The 17,625-nt window shown below is 51.6% G+C and overlaps 1 protein-coding gene across 1 annotated transcript in view; it reads left to right on the top strand.

Annotated features, from left to right (window-relative positions):
* LOC311239495 (supervillin-like) overlaps positions 1-17,625 on the top strand; it is a gene marked incomplete at its 5' end in the record, with an annotated part of 302,875 nt that overhangs the window by 65,195 nt on the left and 220,055 nt on the right. The window contains 2 exons of the mRNA XM_084327801.1: positions 5,965-6,026; positions 8,264-8,400. Of these exons, the coding sequence (XP_084183927.1) occupies positions 5,965-6,026; positions 8,264-8,400 (199 nt within the window). The remainder of the gene's footprint in view (positions 1-5,964; positions 6,027-8,263; positions 8,401-17,625) is intronic.

The raw sequence follows: 17,625 nt of genomic DNA, 5'->3' as shown, positions 1-17,625 counted from the left end.
CCAAAAGACCAGGCTCGCCGGGACCCCGGGAGATCCTGGTGAGCCGTTTTTCTCGTTCCCAGAGCCGTGCACCACCTAGCCGTCTGATGAGCGTCACCCTGGCCTGGGCGGACCAACGGGCCACGGTGGAGGCACTCATTGACTCGGGGGCTGACGAGAGTTTCCTAGACTTCGAGTTTGCTACCCGGGCCAACATTCCACTTGAGGACCTAGTGAGGCCATTGGAGGTATTCGCATTGGACCAACACCGCCTGGCTGACATCACTCAACGCACCTGCCCTGTCCTGCTCACCATTGCTGGTAACCACGTTGAGAGACTCCAGTTTTTTATCACCAGATCCCCTCTTGTCCCAGTAGTCCTGGGCCGGCCCTGGCTCGCGCTGCACGAGCCCCACATCGCCTGGTCCTCCGGTACCATCAAGGGTTGGAGCTCCTCCTGTCATGCCCAGTGTCTTCAGGCAGCGTCCTGTCCCTCGCCCCGGAGATCCGTTGGTGAGCCGCCTCCGGACCTCTCGACCATACCCCCCGAGTACCACGACCTCATGAAGGTTTTCAGTAAGTCCAGGGCTCAGGCCCTTCCGCCTCACCGGCCTTACGACTGTGCCATCGACCTCCGCTCAGGGGCTCCCCTTCCCGGCAGCCGCCTCTACAGTCTGACCGTCCCGGAGAAGGCAGCGATGGATCAATACATCTCTGAGTCCTTGGAAGCAGGACTCATTCGGCCTTCCTCCTCTCCTGTGGCGGCCGGTTTCTTCTTTGTTGGGAAGAAGGACGGAGACCTTCGACCCTGCATCGACTATCGCCAGCTCAACGAGATCACCATTAAGAACAAGTATCCTCTACCTCTCATGAACTCCACCTTCGAGCCTCTCACCCAGGCTACCGTCTTTACCAAGCTGGACCTCCGGAGTGCCTACCATCTAGTCCGTATCCGAGAGGGCGATGAATGGAAGACCGCCTTCAAGACTCCCAGGGGCCACTACGAGTACCTGGTGATGCCGTTCGGCCTCACCAACGCTCCGGCGGTATTCCAGGCGCTCATGAACGACGTCCTTCAGGACATGCTGGAGGAGTTTGTGGTAGTATACCTAGACGACATCCTCATCTTCTCCAAGACCCTCGAGGAACACATCCAGCATGTCCGCCGTGTGCTGGAGCGCCTCCTCCACAATCGGCTCTTCGTCAAGGCGGAGAAGTGCCGATTCCACTCCGACTCCGTCGATTACCTGGGCTTCATCGTGGAGAGAGGCTTGACCCGAGCTGATCCTCGCAAGATCCAGGCCGTGGAGGAGTGGCCGGAACCCACCTCTCGGAAGGAGTTACAGAGCTTCCTCGGGTTCGCCAACTCCTACCGAAGGTTCATCCGGAACTACAGTCAAGTGGCGGAACCGCTTACCAGACTGACCTCTCCCGCCCTGCCGTTCGACTGGTCCCCAGCGGCGTGTGCTGCGTTCCGCTCCCTCAAGAAGAGGTTCACTTCCGCCCCGATCTTGCTCCATCCAGACCCCAAGAGACAGTTCATCGTTGAGGTGGACGCCTCGGATACTGGACTGGGAGCTATCTTATCCCAGCGGTCGGCAACAGACCAGAAGGTACATCCGTGCGCCTTCTACTCGCGTCGGTTCCTCCCTGCCGAGAGGAACTATGACATCGGCAATCGGGAGCTGCTGGCGGTTGTGGCTGCCTTGGAGGAGTGGCGTCATTGGCTAGAGGGGGCCGAGGAGCCGTTTACCATTTGGACGGACCACAAGAACCTGACGTACATCCGTGCTTCCAAGCGCCTCAATGGCCGGCAGGCAAGATGGGCCAGCTTCCTCAGTCGGTTCGACTTCTCGCTGACGTTTCGCCCTGGTTTCCGCAACACGAAGGCCGACTCCCTGTCCCGGTTACACTCCAAGGGGGCTCCAACCACTGAGGACCCGACTCCCATCCTCCCAGAGGCCAGGGTGGTAGGAGTCGTCACCTTGGGCATCGAGGGGGTGGTAAGGCGTGCCCTACGCTTCCATCGCGCTCCAGGCAATGTACCGGTTCATCGTCTCTTCGTCCCCGACTCGGTCCGGTCCCGGGTCCTCCAGTGGGGCCATACCAGCCGGTTCGCCTGCCACCCGGGCGTTCATCTCACGTTCTCCTTCCTGGCTCGTCGATTCTGGTGGCCTACCATGAGGAACGACGTCAAGGAGTTCGTACTGGCCTGCGCAGTCTGCGCCCGCAGCAAGGCCTCCCACCAGGCACCCTCCGGGCTATTACAGCCGCTTCCCATTCCGAGCCGTCCTTGGTCACATGTGGCGCTGGACTTCGTCACGGGTCTTCCCTCCTCCCAGGGGAACACATGCCTACTGACCGTGGTGGATCGGTTCAGCAAGGGGGTTCACCTCGTGGCCCTTCCCAAGCTTCCCTCCGCGGCCGAGACGGCGGACCTCCTGACACGCCACGTGTTTCGCCTCCATGGTTTTCCCCAGGACGTCGTCTCGGACCGGGGGCCCCAGTTCACTTCCCAGGTATGGCGGGCTTTTTGCAAGGAATTGGGGGCAACGGTCAGTCTTTCCTCTGGTTATCATCCCCAGACTAACGGACAAACGGAGAGGATGAACCAGAGTGTGGCGTCTGCTCTTCGGTGTGTGGCTGCCGAGAGACCAGCTTCTTGGAGCCGTTTCCTTCCCTGGGTCGAGTACTCCATCAACTCCATGGTCAGTTCCGCCACCGGCCTCTCACCCTTTGAGGTATCCCTGGGCTACCAACCCCCTCTTTTCCCTGCACAGGAGACGGAGGTGGCAGTTCCCTCCGTACAGGACCACCTCGACCGGTGCCGTCGGGTCTGGGAGATCACCAGGACCGCGCTGCTCCGGTCATCAGAGCGCGCCTGTCGTGGGGCTGACCGGCGCCGGGTTCCTGCGCCGACGTACCACCCTGGGCAGAGGGTGTGGCTTTCCGCAAGGGACCTTCCACTTCGGTCCTCGGCCAAGAAGCTTAAACCCCGGTTCGTCGGACCTTTTGAGGTTCTGAAGGTACTCAGTCCGGCGGCGGTGAGTCTTAAGCTTCCTGCGTCCATGCACATTCACCCCGTTTTCCATGTGTCCCGGGTTAAGCCTGTCTCTCTCAGTCCCCTGATGCCTCCTGCTCCGGAACCACCTCCTCCCGAGATGGTGGACGGTCACCCCCAGTAGCAGGTCCGCCGGTTGATGGGCGTTCGACGGCGGGGTCGGGGGTTCCAGTACCTGGTGGACTGGGAGGGGTACGGTCCGGAAGAATGGAGCTGGGTCTCCCGCCAGCTCATTGTGGATCCCGGCCTGATCACCGACTTCCATCGTGCCCATCCGGGCAAGCCGGGTCGGCCTGGTCGCCGGGTGGCTCCCGTGGAGGGGGGGGTACTGTGAGGTTTGGTCCGCTCCCCGCCACACGCTCCGTTCCTTTAAGGTACTTTGTTGATTAATTGCATTCCCCGCCACACGCTCCGTTCCTGTAAGGTGCCGTGTTGATTGGTGCTCTCCCCGCCACACGCTTCTGGAGCAAGTATCAATTTCATCCCGCAGCTGTCACAGCTTGTAATCAGCGCCCTGTGGCTTTATATACCCTGATCCCCCTACTATCGATGTTGGATCGTTCTGAATACTCCTGCATTTGCCTGCCTTCCCCGTCGCTGTTTGCTGTCTTTTGCTCTCCAGGACTTTCGTGGAGAATCCCTGTGGAGAACCTGGTTTCCCGTTCTGAGCTGCGCCTCGTTATCTGCCCGCTTTACGCGTTGCGCTCTGGTGAGTTTTTGGAAACAGTTCTTTTGGATCATCAGTTTTTTGTGTGTTTGTGAAACACAGAAGAGATCCCGTTTTTGTTTGTACTGTTCTCACCTATTTTTGTGTTGGATTTACACTTTGGATTACCGTATTGTTTTTTCTCTGGACTCTGCTAACTGTGTGTGGTACACCGAAGATCAAGTCACTTGGATATATACTGAATCAGTCACCTCTCTGTTTCTGTTGTGCGCTGGGCTAACTCAGATTTCTCTCTCTCTCCGTTTCCACCGGGAGTGAAAGCTGGGAGGATCTGCAGAGCCGCTTCAGACGTCACAAGCCAATTCCTCACCACCACCTACTGGGAGTATCTGCAGAGCCGCAACAATCTTCTCATGCCAGATTCCCTGTTTGTTCGGTTGCTCAACTTCATTCCATCTTGTAACTCTGAAAATAAATACGCCCTTGCTTTGGCTAACTCTGAACAACTCTCTCTGTGCCGTTGCGTTTGAGGTTGGTTACAAACCCTAACACCTAGTAACAGACACACTATTTCTGACACTGATCCATAGATGTCCCTAGATTCAGATACCAAGAACATGCAAATAGACCATTAAAAAAAATTGAATGAGTGACATACAAAAAAAATAAAAGCTAAATAAATATATATACTGTATATTATTATAATTTTTTTTTTTTTAAATGTATGGAAGAGCCACACATTGACGGGCAAAGAGCCACATGTGGCTCGCGAGCCGCGGGTTGGCCACACCTGTTATAGTATGTAATATGTAAATAAATATATATATATTATATTTTTTTCCCTTTATATATTTAATTTATATTATAACTACTTTATTGATTTAATTTAATTTGATTTAATTTAATTGTCTTGTCATTATTGTTATTATTAGTATTGCTGTCTTGTTTATTATTATTGTTACTGTATTGTGTTGTGTCTTGTTTCATGTGGGAGAAAAAATTAAATAAAGAACATTTTATCACAAAAAAGAATAGTCTTCAAAGTTGGGCGCCCCTTGGCTACCTCTCCCAAAACATTATTTGGTAAATCCAAGAAGAGGGTTTCAGTACCATGTGCTCTGCGCCATACGCCTTTTGATCCCTTCTGTGGGGGTAAAATATCTAATGTTTATTGTTTATTGTTTATTGTTAATAAACTAACCTACACTGTAGTACTCAACACTTTATGAACATTGTTACTCAGCTGATAGAGTTGTGCCCTTCCTGATGGCTTGTCGTACAGAACTTGTAAGTCGCTTTGGATAAAAGCGTCAGCTAAATGACTAAATGTAAAATGTGTAAATGTTAGAAAAAAAGAATACAACTAATTAAAATGCAACTTTTTGTGAGCAAAGCACGATCGCTTAGGTCAGTGGTTCCCAAACTGTGGTGCGCGAGCGCCCTCTAGGTGGTGCGTGACATGAAAAGGCTAGTGGTAAATAATAATTTTTTCATTTTTTTTTACAACAAAATTTCATAAAAATCTTAGTCAAACCTTTAGTATTATGGATATTAAACATGCTGGCAGAGTACATGCATCCATGTTGTCGTGAACATTTGAATTAAATAAAGAAATTCCCTATCCATAGTCGCTGTGGGAAGAGATAAAATAAAAAATAAAATAAAATAAATTCCCCACCTACTCATGGCCTTAACTGACAACCAACAGGAACCAAACAATATTTTTTTTTATGCCTAATAAATATAACTAATATACATTATTTCAAATGGGGATTTTCACTGTGTAAATCATGAAATTCAAGAAACGTTTTAATAAAAAACTTACGTTTTAATAATAATAATAAACAATAATGTCTCGGGCGTGTCTGACACAGGTGTGCTTGGAGACCAGCAACAATTTTTTCTAACAGAAACCCATTGGGTGCGTCAGCTAGGTCGGGAGGTGAAAGGGGGTGCACGGCCAAAAAAGTTTGGGAACCGCTGGCTTAGGTAATCATTATAATGTTGTTTATGCATGTTGTTTTCAAACTATTTGTAAGAATAGGTATTGCCCAACAAGGTTTTAGATTAAAACTCCTTAGCTGTGCTGTAGGCTATTCATACATGTATTTTACCATATTATTGTATTTTTTATGGTTTTTCTACATTTCTTGCAACTTGAATCCTAATCTTAAATTATCTATGACTATTTTACACTATTTTACAGTGTTCTGAGTTCTATTGATTGGCATAACATAATTTGACCCTTGTCTTGCAGATGAGGAGACGCTTGATGAGAGAGCCAAGATGAGCGTGGCTGCTAAGAGATCCCTCTTCAGGGTACAGTGCCTACTTTCTGTACTTTCTGTACATCTACTTGTTTATTGGTCATTTGAATGCTAGTTGACCACATCTGTGACCATGCAGACACGAAGAATAGGGTCTTATTAAGCAGTCTTAAAAAAAAATTACATTATGAAAGTACAAGTTCTTACCTTCAAAATAAGCCATCACTTGTACAAATCAGGCGGATACATTTAAATCTATGTCTTATTAACAAAGATGATAACACAATAGCCCGTTTTGAGCTACAGAGCTTCAAAGGGGCTGTTGGCTGTTCTCTTAAGATGCATGCAGAACTGGCGCGGCTAGTGGCTAGTGGTTTTCCAAAGTCACTAGCCACTCAGCATTTTCACTAGCCAAAAATCCCTGCACTTGCGCCCCCACCCAAAAAGTCATAAATATAGGTCATTTCTTCTTCACTAACCCCTGCTGGGGACAGTATCATTGTAATCATACTGCTACACGCCAACTGTACAACTGTGCTTCTGACTGTTGACTCCATTGTTTACTACTGCCTGCGACCAGTGACTCAGCCGCAAAAGGAGCTCCAGTTGGGGCAACGGCTGACTAGGACAAGATGGAGGGTGTAGATGTGGAAGAGTTGTGTTGAACCTAGCAATTACATTGTTGCTCCAAACGCTGTGAACATTATCATTGACACACCTATGCCTTGGCTGTGTTGAACCTAGCAATTATATTATTGCTCCAAACGCCGTGAACATTATCATTGACACACCTATGCAGGGCTTGACGTTAACTTTTTGGCTCACTAGCCACTGTGGCTAGTGGTTTTCCAAAGTCACTAGCCACAGCATTTTCACTAGCCCTGGGCAGGTGGGCAGGTGTCAACGTCAAGCCCTGGTTACGGGTGTTAAGCCGGTGGGGTATGTGTCCTGGTCGTTGTAAACTGCGACTCCTACTGGTCGGTCGGGGCGCCTGTTTAGCAGGGAGGGAATCTGGGGGGAAATAACGCGTTCCGTTCCCCCAGTGAAACTCCTCTGTTGACAGAATTGGCTATGGGGCGACAATAATATAGTCATGAGGCATGGTTTCTACCTTGAGCCCTTAATCGGCGTGGTTTATTATTTACATTGGTTCATAGTACAGCAGCACATGAGGTCTCCTCTCCGTGAGAGGTAGATGGGGAAGAGATAGAGGGGGAGGAGACATCTCCTTAAATACCCTCCACCTGGCGGTAGCATTAGCGGTTCCGCCTATAGCGCCCTCTAGTGGAAACAGTTATGTACAGTCAGTGGAAACAGTTGTGTACAGTTAGACAGTTACTTGCAATCCTACATATAACCTCTAACTTTAACATCCTCGCTGTCGGGTGAAAAGAAGCGGCTGGCGACTCCACATGGATCGGAGGAGGCATGTGGTAGTTCTACACCCTCCCCAGGCCGACAGTGGGGCAATGCGATAAGAATTCCCATATGTTCTTCCTGTATTTTGTGAACACGGACAACTTTTTCCCAAAGCTAGAAATCAGAGAGAGAACCCTCCAATCAGTGATGTCACTGGGATGTAAAATCTGCGGCTTAACATCGACAATGAATGGGGCTCTGACTCTGTGAGGCCATAGCATGTTTGTGTGAGCTCTTACACCCAAATGAGGTTTTAATTCTGGCTCAGACCTTCTAGTGAAGATGCAATAAGATAAACCTCATTTGGGTGTAAGAGCTCACACAAACATGTATGGCCTCACAAAGTATATATCTACATATCTGTTCTTTGCCATACCCAGAGGGCTGGCCTACAATAGTGAATATCCCTAACTGATTGACTGACTGATTAACTGACTGACTGACTCACTCCCCATTGGTGTGAGTGTCGTGGTCGGGTCCAGCTTAACGGAACACGACACCATTATGGGAAATGACACCATTATGGGAAATGCTAGCTTAGCTTAAAACTCTGGGAGAGATGTTTTTGTCCAACAGCTGGGCTAACTGGTCCGTATCTGCTTCCATTATTTTGTGCTAAGCTAGGCTATAGCATACAGTCAGACAGCTTTCTACTGAACGCACAGAGAGGAAGTTGGTATCTATCTTCTTGTCTCACTCGGGATAAGATGGTAAGCACATTTCCCATAATGTTGGCGTGTTCCTTTAACTAGGCCTGCCTAGTCTTGCTTGTATGTTTGTTTCTGTTCAATAAAAAAAAAACGAATAAATAAAATAAATGCTGGCAGCAATTGTCTGAAGACCTTCTCTATATTTGGCATTTCCTCTCAGGAGCTTGAGAGGACGTCAGAGGGAAGTGTTCCCAAACCTCCGTCCCGCAACGCAGCCGTGGAGAGGCGTCTGAGGCGCGTGCAGGACCGCTCACACACGCAGCCCGTCACCAACAAGGAAGTGGTCAGCGTCACCACGTAGGTCTCATGTTTGCATTTGTTAGCCATGCTAACAATCTAAACAATCAATCCACGCCAAAGCTAGATATGTAAAAGGTGAAAGACTCACACTCACAGCCATGCTGATTTGGCCAAATGATATCCAGCCGTTTTCATTTGAAACAACTTTTAGTCAGGGGAGTGTCATGGTTTCTCCATAGAGCCCTGGTTTCTCCATAGAGCCATGGTTTCTCCATAGAGCCATGGTTTCTCCATAGAGCCCTGGTTTCTCCATAGAGCCATGGTTTCTCCATAGAGCCATGGTTTCTCCATAGAGCCCCGGTTTCTCCATAGAGCCCCGGTTTCTCCATAGAGCCATGGTTATATTATCGTATAGCTTACGCTCTGCACTCTAGTGGAACCACATCCCTTATCAATCTAATACTGAATAATTTTCTTCACATGTACACACCCATCCGCCTGGCCACACCCACATCCGCTCCTCTACATAAGCGGGGTCGTGGCCATACTAACAGCTCCTTCCCTATTTTCACCACCGTAGAAGTGACTGTATACACCACTTTGAGTTTAGCGCCGAAACAGTTGTTGGAAAGGAGCTACGTGGACATTGTATCTTATTTTTCTCTCTCTCGCAATTTTCAGAGAAAAGCTAAGAAATAATGTTTGCACCTTCGGAGGGTTTGGACGCTCGCAACGTCACCCTTCACCAGCGCTTCACCATCGCCACGTCCTCCGTGCGTCGTGGGGCGTCTCTGGCTCCGCGGTCGTGGCAGCCAGATACGCCTGGGCGGCGCCCGGTGGTGAGTTTGCCTCGCCGAGGGGCCGTTGAGCCTCCATCTCCCGTGAGATGGCCTGGTTCCGGCCATGGTTCCCCTGCCAGTGGACAGTCGGCCGATAGGCCGACAGCTCCTCTAGTGGCAGGGGATTTGCGACGCAGACTCTTCGCCTCAGCTCGCTCTCGTCGTAAGGCAGCGAGCAGCAGGGGCGAACAGCCTGGCTTTGATGTTGTGCTGGAGCCGGACGAGAGTTCTCTTGCCTCGTCCCCATTTCCGATGGAGACTGAGGATTATATGGAGGGGGCGAGAGCTCTCTTGTTCAAAGCCCCAGTAGAGACGTATCACTCTCCCCCTCGGGGAGTGGCAGGGAGTGTTGCGTCTCCTTGGGGTCCCTTGTACTCCAGGGTTGGGTTAGAACCTCCGACCCCGAGACAAGATGCCCAGCTATCTGCCGCGTCGGATGGTGGCGCCTGTGGCAGTGTGGCAGCCTCCCGTACGCGAGGGATGCGAGTGACGTGGAGGGAGGTACGCAAAGGGAGTTGCTTGCCTTGTTCCCCGAGCTCATGGCGGCTGCCGCAGCCGCTAATGGCGTGGCGTTGCCGCAGCCACTGCCAGCACCTGTTCCTGATGACATGATAGGTCATCTCTGGCAATGTCGTCCTGTGAGAGAGACGGGCATTGTCTGCCCATTCTTCCCAGCAATGGAGGCCTACATGACACAGGGACAGGTAATCTCCCGCATTGTTGGCCTTACCCTCGCCTACGTGCCAGTCACGTGGGTGGTGGGTTTGGTCCAGGGGCTAAAGGACGGAGTGCCTCGGCTTGATAGCCCGATGGCATTCATACTTTGTCCCGAAATGGTGTGGGAGCCGTTGCGAAAGCTGATTCCCCCCTAGGGAAATCGGCTAGGCAGTTGGCTAATTGGAGTGACCAGGTGTACATCGGCGCGACTCAGAGCCTAGCTGCGACCTCCAACATCACGCAGCTAGCGCGCTACATGTCGGGGCTGATGGCGGGCGGGTCAGTATTGGATGACCATCAACGATACCTTCACGCCCAGGCGGGTAGAGCCCCTAACCCAGCTGCAGGCGATAGCCGCCGGGAAGGAGCGCGCCCTGGCCACTCTCTCCCAGCGGCACCTTTGGCTGGAGCAGGCACGGGTGCCGGAACAGAGGAGGATTCCGCTGCTCACGGCCCCCCTCTCCGATGCTGGGCTATTCGGGTCGTCCATGCAACAGATGACGGCTGCCTACAGGGAGATGGAGGAGGAGCGCTCCGTGCTCCAACGCCATTTCCCCCGACCTGATGCCACCGGTGATGTCCGGAAGAAGCAACGCCGGCAGAGGACCGCGACCGTTGCCTCCGCCACCACCGCCGCCGCTGCTGGACCTTCGGCGAAGAAGGCCAGGAGTGGAGGGAGTGCCTCCTCCGCTGCAGCCAGCCGCCCCACACCCGGAGGTAACGGTAGGGATCATCGTGACCAGGCTCCCCAGAACCGTTCCTCCGGGCCGGCTCCCCGTGGGGGCAAACAGTGACTAGTGACTCCCCTGTTTACCCCTGTTCCCCCCCCCAACATATGATTTTGTTATTAAATAAAAAAGTCCCTCCTGGTGAGGGACTAGTTTTTGTTACAAAATGTGTTTATTCACTATATATTGGGGATACGATGTATAACCCTCACCTAGCTGTGGGGTTGTGTGTTTTCTGTTACGTTTGGGAAACATGGCATCGAGTCCACAACCAGGTTAGAGTGTTAGCCTGCAGAAGTAATCACATATGTAGCTTGTACCGAGGTCTTTGACCCTCTCTTTAAACATCTGTTGTTTTCTCTTTACTTGGTGAAGTATGAAAACACGGGTGACGTGTTCGCACATGAGCCTAAAGCCTTGTATAAAACCCTGTTTTTTCACAAACGAGTTTATCGTCTGTGGCTGGCGTGCAATGATTGAGCTTATCCTAGTTGATATACGCTTTTTCATGTAGCATGCTAGATAACTGGTATCATGCACTGCTTGTTTGTTTTCATCGTATCCGGGGTATGGGGTCATAAGGGGGTGAACTGATAAACCCCCCCCCCCCTTTTTACTGATTGGCCAGGGGGTTGGACCTCCTGTTCTTCGGTCTTCCTGTCACACTGTTGGGTCAGCGCGTCACAGGGTGGGGAGAGAGGGGGGGGGGGTAGGGAGTTCCCTGGTCCCACGCCATATTTGGGCAGGTGGGTCACAGAATTTCCCCGGCCATAGAATACGTCACTGGGCGCGTTTCTATTGGTTGTGAGACTTCCGTGAGTTTTTTTCAGGCTCCATGTTGTGGACCGCTGTCATTGTCAAGATTGAGTTATGCGGTGCGTTGGAAACTGTTGTTTTCTGCTCTGATCTCTATTGCATATGTGTTGAGCTTTTGGTCACGTGGCTCAATGTTTACATATATCTTTTCAATTATTACTCACGTGGGAGGTCTCTCTGGTGGTTCCCTGTCTCCTCTCTTTTATACAGAGCAGTGTTGACAGTTTTTTTCCCCCTCCGACCCACCCTAATGGAGGGCACCCCCCCTATTGGTGGCTTCACGGGAGGGCGACGGACCCGACCGTGCGAAGAGGCACTCAAGCAACTCAACGCACAGGGTGAGCAGACCGTGGCTTGACCCCACGACTACACACACGCACAACCCGCATGCCACCCGGGAACGAACGGAGGAACAACCTCGTTACTGCCCCCAGAATCACGGGGTCAAGGGCAAACCCAACCCCGTGGCAAGGCCGTAGCAGCGGAGCGCGAAGGAAGACCCAGACCCACCAAAAGGACTGGACTCCCTGGAATGGGGGCCCGGAGAAGTCCATGATGCCAGCATCAAGACCCCACCAGGTGGGCACGTAGTGCCCCGCCCCCCACATCGCCAGCGTATTCGGACAAAGGCCCCTCAGCCGAGCGGGCCCCGTCCCCCCAATAGTACACCGCCTGGCACACTGACCCTGCAACAGGCAGTCAGCATGGCCGTAAGCACACAAAAAAGGTTAACCAACGGAAGCAGGCAGCGCACCGGGGAAAAACCAGGCAACAGGCTATTAACCCTAGCCTGGAGACTGCGGACGAGACAGGCGCCAGAGGGGACAGCTGAACACAGCCGCCCCGGCGGAAGGAGCGTAAGCTGGCGGTGTTGACCAAGCCTCCATTTAAAAACCCCCACCCAGAGGGGTCGAGGCAGAGAAGGCTGACACGATTGGCAGACGTCATGAACGTGCAGGGGCACCCTCAAACGGTGAACCCGGGAGTTGACACTGCTCCAACACACCAGGGAATCAACCACCTCGGTGTTACCCAATGCGGTGGTTGTTCCTATAACCCCTCAAGAAAAAACTCCAAAACACACCTGCGGGTATACACCGGCTATACCGCAGTACAAGTGTTTCAGTTTTCAAAAAAGGGTTAACCCAGGCCTACGGGTCGACGAAACATTACTTCGGACCGGGCCTGGCGGTACGGGAAGCACAGGGTCACCAGAGGAGGTCAAAAACCACCCCCACAGGCCCCTCTTCGCCATGCGTGAGAGAGGAGCGAAAAAGAATGGAGAACCAGCCCCTAAGCACACCGTACTTGGTATTCCCAGGCGGTCTCCCAACCAAGTACTAACCAGGACCAACCCGTGTACAGTGGTGCAGTCGTAATACGGATAGAGCGCATCTTTGTGCGCGCGTACTGATCATCTAGTAAAACGGCGTGTAACCGCGTGTGACCACGACTGCACCACTGCCTGTGTAGCGGCCGAGATCCGACGAGATCGAGCGTGTACAGAATGGCATGGCTGTAAGCCATTACGACAGTGCTGAGTAAAACGTACCCAACCAGGGTCTCCATAGCGCTTAACCCTGTGACACCCGGACCGACCTGGCATTTTTCCCCCTGAAAAAAGCCCAAGTCCTTCAGGGTACCAGAACAGCAGATCTGCATCCCCGGCGGACAACGGGTTCAACTGATCCGGTCCAGCGTGACCAGAACCAGTCCCGTGCCCTAACCACGCCGACCTGCCTACTCCAGGAGAAGGGCAGATATGCGTGTCGATCTTAACATGAAAAGAAGGCGCCACCCAGACGTTCGGGCGAACCGCGCCCGGTGGCCCACCCCAAGGGCGTGAGACCCCTCTACATATGTTCAGATCCATTCCGTCATCATCCCCCAGACATGAACGAGAATCCGTCGAAAAACCAACCCAGGTCGTGGGATTGGTCGTCGGAAGAGGAAAAACCCCCATCTCAGTTGCTTTATAAAAACGCTGTTTCAACCACAAGCAACCAAGGCGTGCCAGTCAGTCGCCTGTTTACAGCGAGCTAGCACTATATGTGCGTCGGGACACACCCCCATCAATGAACAGGCTATTTAGACCTGTCATTGAATCCCCAAGGCGCCCAGGGGAACGACAAGAGGGGTGTGACACTCCCTAACTCCAATACTTCTTGAATAGAAAAGAAGGAAGCATCAACAGTATGTATCCCAGTCTACACAGCCGGGGGTAAAAAACGTTCACATTTTTACATCCCACCACCCTCCCATAGGAAGGAGACGGGGATCCCCAGAGAGACTTCCCACGCGAGCTGTACAGATTGAAAAGAATATATTGCACCTTGAGCCATGTAAAAAATTGGTTTTAGGGCTCTCCGGGGAAGAGGCACTGAACCCATACACACTCAATAATCGAATTGAATCGAATACATATACAATAGAATAGGACCCTTCTAGAGGGTCCACTCACTTTGACAATCTGAGGAGGAAGGCTCTGTACTCTGATGGAGGCTCCCTCACATGGAAGAAGGAGTCCGAACTCACAGAAGGCCCGAATAGGCGCTTGGTGAGGAGGAGCCCTGACTACCCCCCTGAAACAGATCCATCACATGGACCTGAACAGCACACGGAAGTCCTACCAACAGAGACGCGCACGGTGACGTACTCTATGGTGGGGGAATTCCTGCGGTGCACACGCCCAATATACCAGGCCGTGGGACCAGGAAACTCCCTCCCCTGTAACGTGCCGAACCGCCACGTGACGGGAACCTTGAAGGACAGGGGGTGTACCCCTGACCGACAGAAACAAGGGGAAGAGGAAAAGTTACCAGTTCACCCCTTTACGACCCCACACCCATGATACGATGTAATGACAAAAGAGAATATGACACAGTCATAGTCAGCTCTATGAAGCGTCTGACAGCTCCACACAGCGCATGAGCTAACCTGCTATCTGATTTTTACTAAGGAAAAAACACAGAATAGAGAGGGCTCTAAGAGCCCCGGTCCAACATACACATGTGCTTCTGTGGCCAGTCCAACCCAGTTGTAGGTCACATGACACACACAACCCATCATCACCTACAAAAAATGGCAAAAACACTCAACAGAGGAACGCCGTTTTTCACAATGAGAGAATACACAATTCTCGATTAGTATCGGCCACAGGCCTTGCTAAGCACACACGACAGCGACCAAACCATCTTTTCCTTTAGGAAAATAAAGTTTCTCCAGCAGTTTTAGCACAACCTCAGCAATCAAGCTAAGGGTTACATCGCATCCCTACCACACAAAAGACACAAATAGTGCACAACATGTCTGATAGGAGGATGAAAAAGTCCCCAGGGAACCGGGGGGAAACACAATCCTCTTATTTTTACCCTCAATACGGCCAGTTAAAACAGGAAAACCTGTTAATATGTGAACACACTGTTCATTGTCATCACAGGCTGAGAAAAGAACATTCTTTTACTCACTTGTCACTAAGCATAGCTTCATAGGTTAGTTACCTTAGTTGTGAGTACACGGTACATATAAACACACATGATGTTTCTCACACAACAAACAGATCATTTTCACATCTGTAACAACCCGATTTGCACGGAGAAGCTAACTGCCAGTGACAAAGACAGTTCACACATAACTCGCGCCGTATCCTAAATGCATTGCAGCAACACACGTTTTGGGAAAACATCGTCATTCACAAAACATTTAGAAAAGTAAAACCAGAAGACGTGTTATAAGGTCTGGTCAAACCTGGTCCTACCCGGAACGTAGATCAGCGAAGTGCAGTCACAGACACTGTAGGAACACAGCCGCTCCTGTGTTGTTCGAACTGGGCAGCGTCGCCGCTCCAACCCGCACTACAGTCCTCTTTGTTGACGCAACCTCGCCGTCCTGGCTCAGGGCAGGGTCGACGAAACATCCCCTGTCAAGGATGACGTCGTAGTCAAGAGTGCAAAACATGTTAAAATCAAAGCACGTTCAACGCGACCAGAAGCGAGCTCACGGCGGCGCGCGAGAAGCTAAAGCTACCCCGCGCCAGGCCATGGCCTATAGCAGCAAGCTAACGTTACCTAGTGATCACGACATGCTAGCACCGCAGCTAACAGCTGACTGGCTAACAGTAGGCCCAACCTGAGCAGGCCATGCAGCGATCCCAGCAGGCTAACGCAGCACTAACAGCTGACTGGCTAACCGTAAGCTAAGCAGCTATCACCTGAACATGTAAACAATGACATAACACTCACCCAGACAGGCCGCCGTTCTGAACCTCTCCTCACTTTTTTAGAGAAAAGAGAAACAAGATGTCCACACTGCTTTACAACGGTGATTTTACCAACACCCGACGGAATCAGCACAATACCAAACTGGCCTGTGTAGCTGACTTGAACATGGATCTGCCGCTATCGCACATCCATGCACATATCCCCTCGTGAAGGAATACTCTCATTTGGATATGAAAGAAGGGGCTTAACACGGGACAGAGGGAAAACCACTCGTCCAGAAAACACAGGGATCACCAGTGTTAATGGTCGCGGCCCACTAGTTAACTAAAATGGCTTCAGACCAAGGTCTCCTGTCGTCTAGGAGACTGAACAAAGGACCCTAGCCTGGGCCCGGTTTTCATAACATTGTCAATTAGTCCCCATAGCACTAAGCACAAGTGGAGCCTGCCAGCAAAAACACTACTCACCCAACCTGGAACGCACCGCTTCTCACAACAGCGGCGCGCCACTACAGTCGTCCAGCCGCATCAAAGAAGACTGTAGCTGGGAGGTATGTAGCGGCGTGAACCCCCAATACGAAACCGGTGGAGTTTGTGGAATGATCACCATCTTCCAGACACTCCAGTACGAAGACAATATCGCTGTATTTTCTCGTTTTATATAGTGAGAGAGAAAATAAAGATATGATGTCAACGTATTCTCCTTATTCTTCCTTTCCTTAGAGCAATACTTTCTCCACGTCAAGTGGGCATATAGCAACACGTTGCTTGTGATGAAATTTGCGAAGGAGATGAGTGTGTGGCCCATCCCGGCTTATGTAGGTAGGCGGATGGGGGTGTGGCCAGATGAATGCTGGCATTTAAAGGTACATTTGAAATGTATTCAGTGTGCATACGCTGAAGCGAGATTATGCATGAGACGCTGAGCGTGAGCTAGTGTGGCACAGAACTGGTTTCTTGTTAGAATTACCATTGATGTGTTTTGGGTCTCGACGTGTACATGGCGCTGGCCCTGGGTGCTTTCAGTCTGGAACCATGCATGGGCTGGCGCGCCTTGGTTGCTCATTATAAAAACGGCGTTTTTTGTAGAGCGACTGGGATGGAGATTTTATCTCTTCCGAGCGCCAGTGTACTAGGTTAGTCTCGACGAACTCTCGCTCATCTCTGGGGGGAGATGACGGAGTAGATCAAAGCATTGGCGGAGGGGTCTCACGCCCATGGGGTGGGCCACCGGGCATGGTGCGTTCATGTTCTGACCGTCTTGGTGGCGCCCTCTGTGATGTTTTAGATCGACGAGCGTACCTGCCCCCCTCTTAGGACTGGGGATGGCAGGGTGACTAGGACACGGGACTGGTTCTGGTCGCGCTGGACCAGGTCAGTTAACCCGTTGTCCGCCGGGCCGCGGATCTGTTGTTCTGGTGCCCTGAAGGACTTTGTGCTTCTTCAGGGGGAAAATGCCGGGTTGGCCCGGGCGTCGCAGGGATTGATGTTATGTAGGTGTGTGTCGTGGGTACGTCACTACGAGTTATCCTTCGCAGTTGCTTGGTCCATATTGTGTTGTACCTTGCGCTGTGCTAAGGGGCCTGGTCCTTCTCCATTCTTTTTCGCCCCTCCCTTCCCCTGCTCGGCGGGGCTGGGAGGGGGCTGTCGAGGTGGTTCTATTGTACCCCTCTGGCAACCTGTGTACGTCCCGGTCCGCCGGGCCCAGGTCCGGACTCGTTCTCGTCAACCTGTTGGCCTCGGTTAACCCCTTCTTGAAAACTGGAACACTTGTACTGCCTGTATAGCCGGTGTATACGCGCAGTTGTGTTTCGGAGTTTTTTTCTTGGGGGGGTTTAAGGGAACAACCGCCTCCTGTTAAACTAAACATAGGGGGGTGGTTGATTCCCCGGTGTGTTGGTAGCAGAGTCGACTCTCGGGTTTAGGCTGGGCTTGACCCCGTCTGCCTGCGAGTGTGCCCCCG

Source organism: Notolepis coatsorum (genome assembly GCF_963971535.1).
Source record: "Notolepis coatsorum genome assembly, chromosome: 13".
In the NCBI taxonomy this organism is placed as follows: Eukaryota; Metazoa; Chordata; class Actinopteri; order Aulopiformes; family Paralepididae; genus Notolepis; species Notolepis coatsorum.
This window is presented reverse-complemented; position numbering and strand designations above follow the sequence as displayed.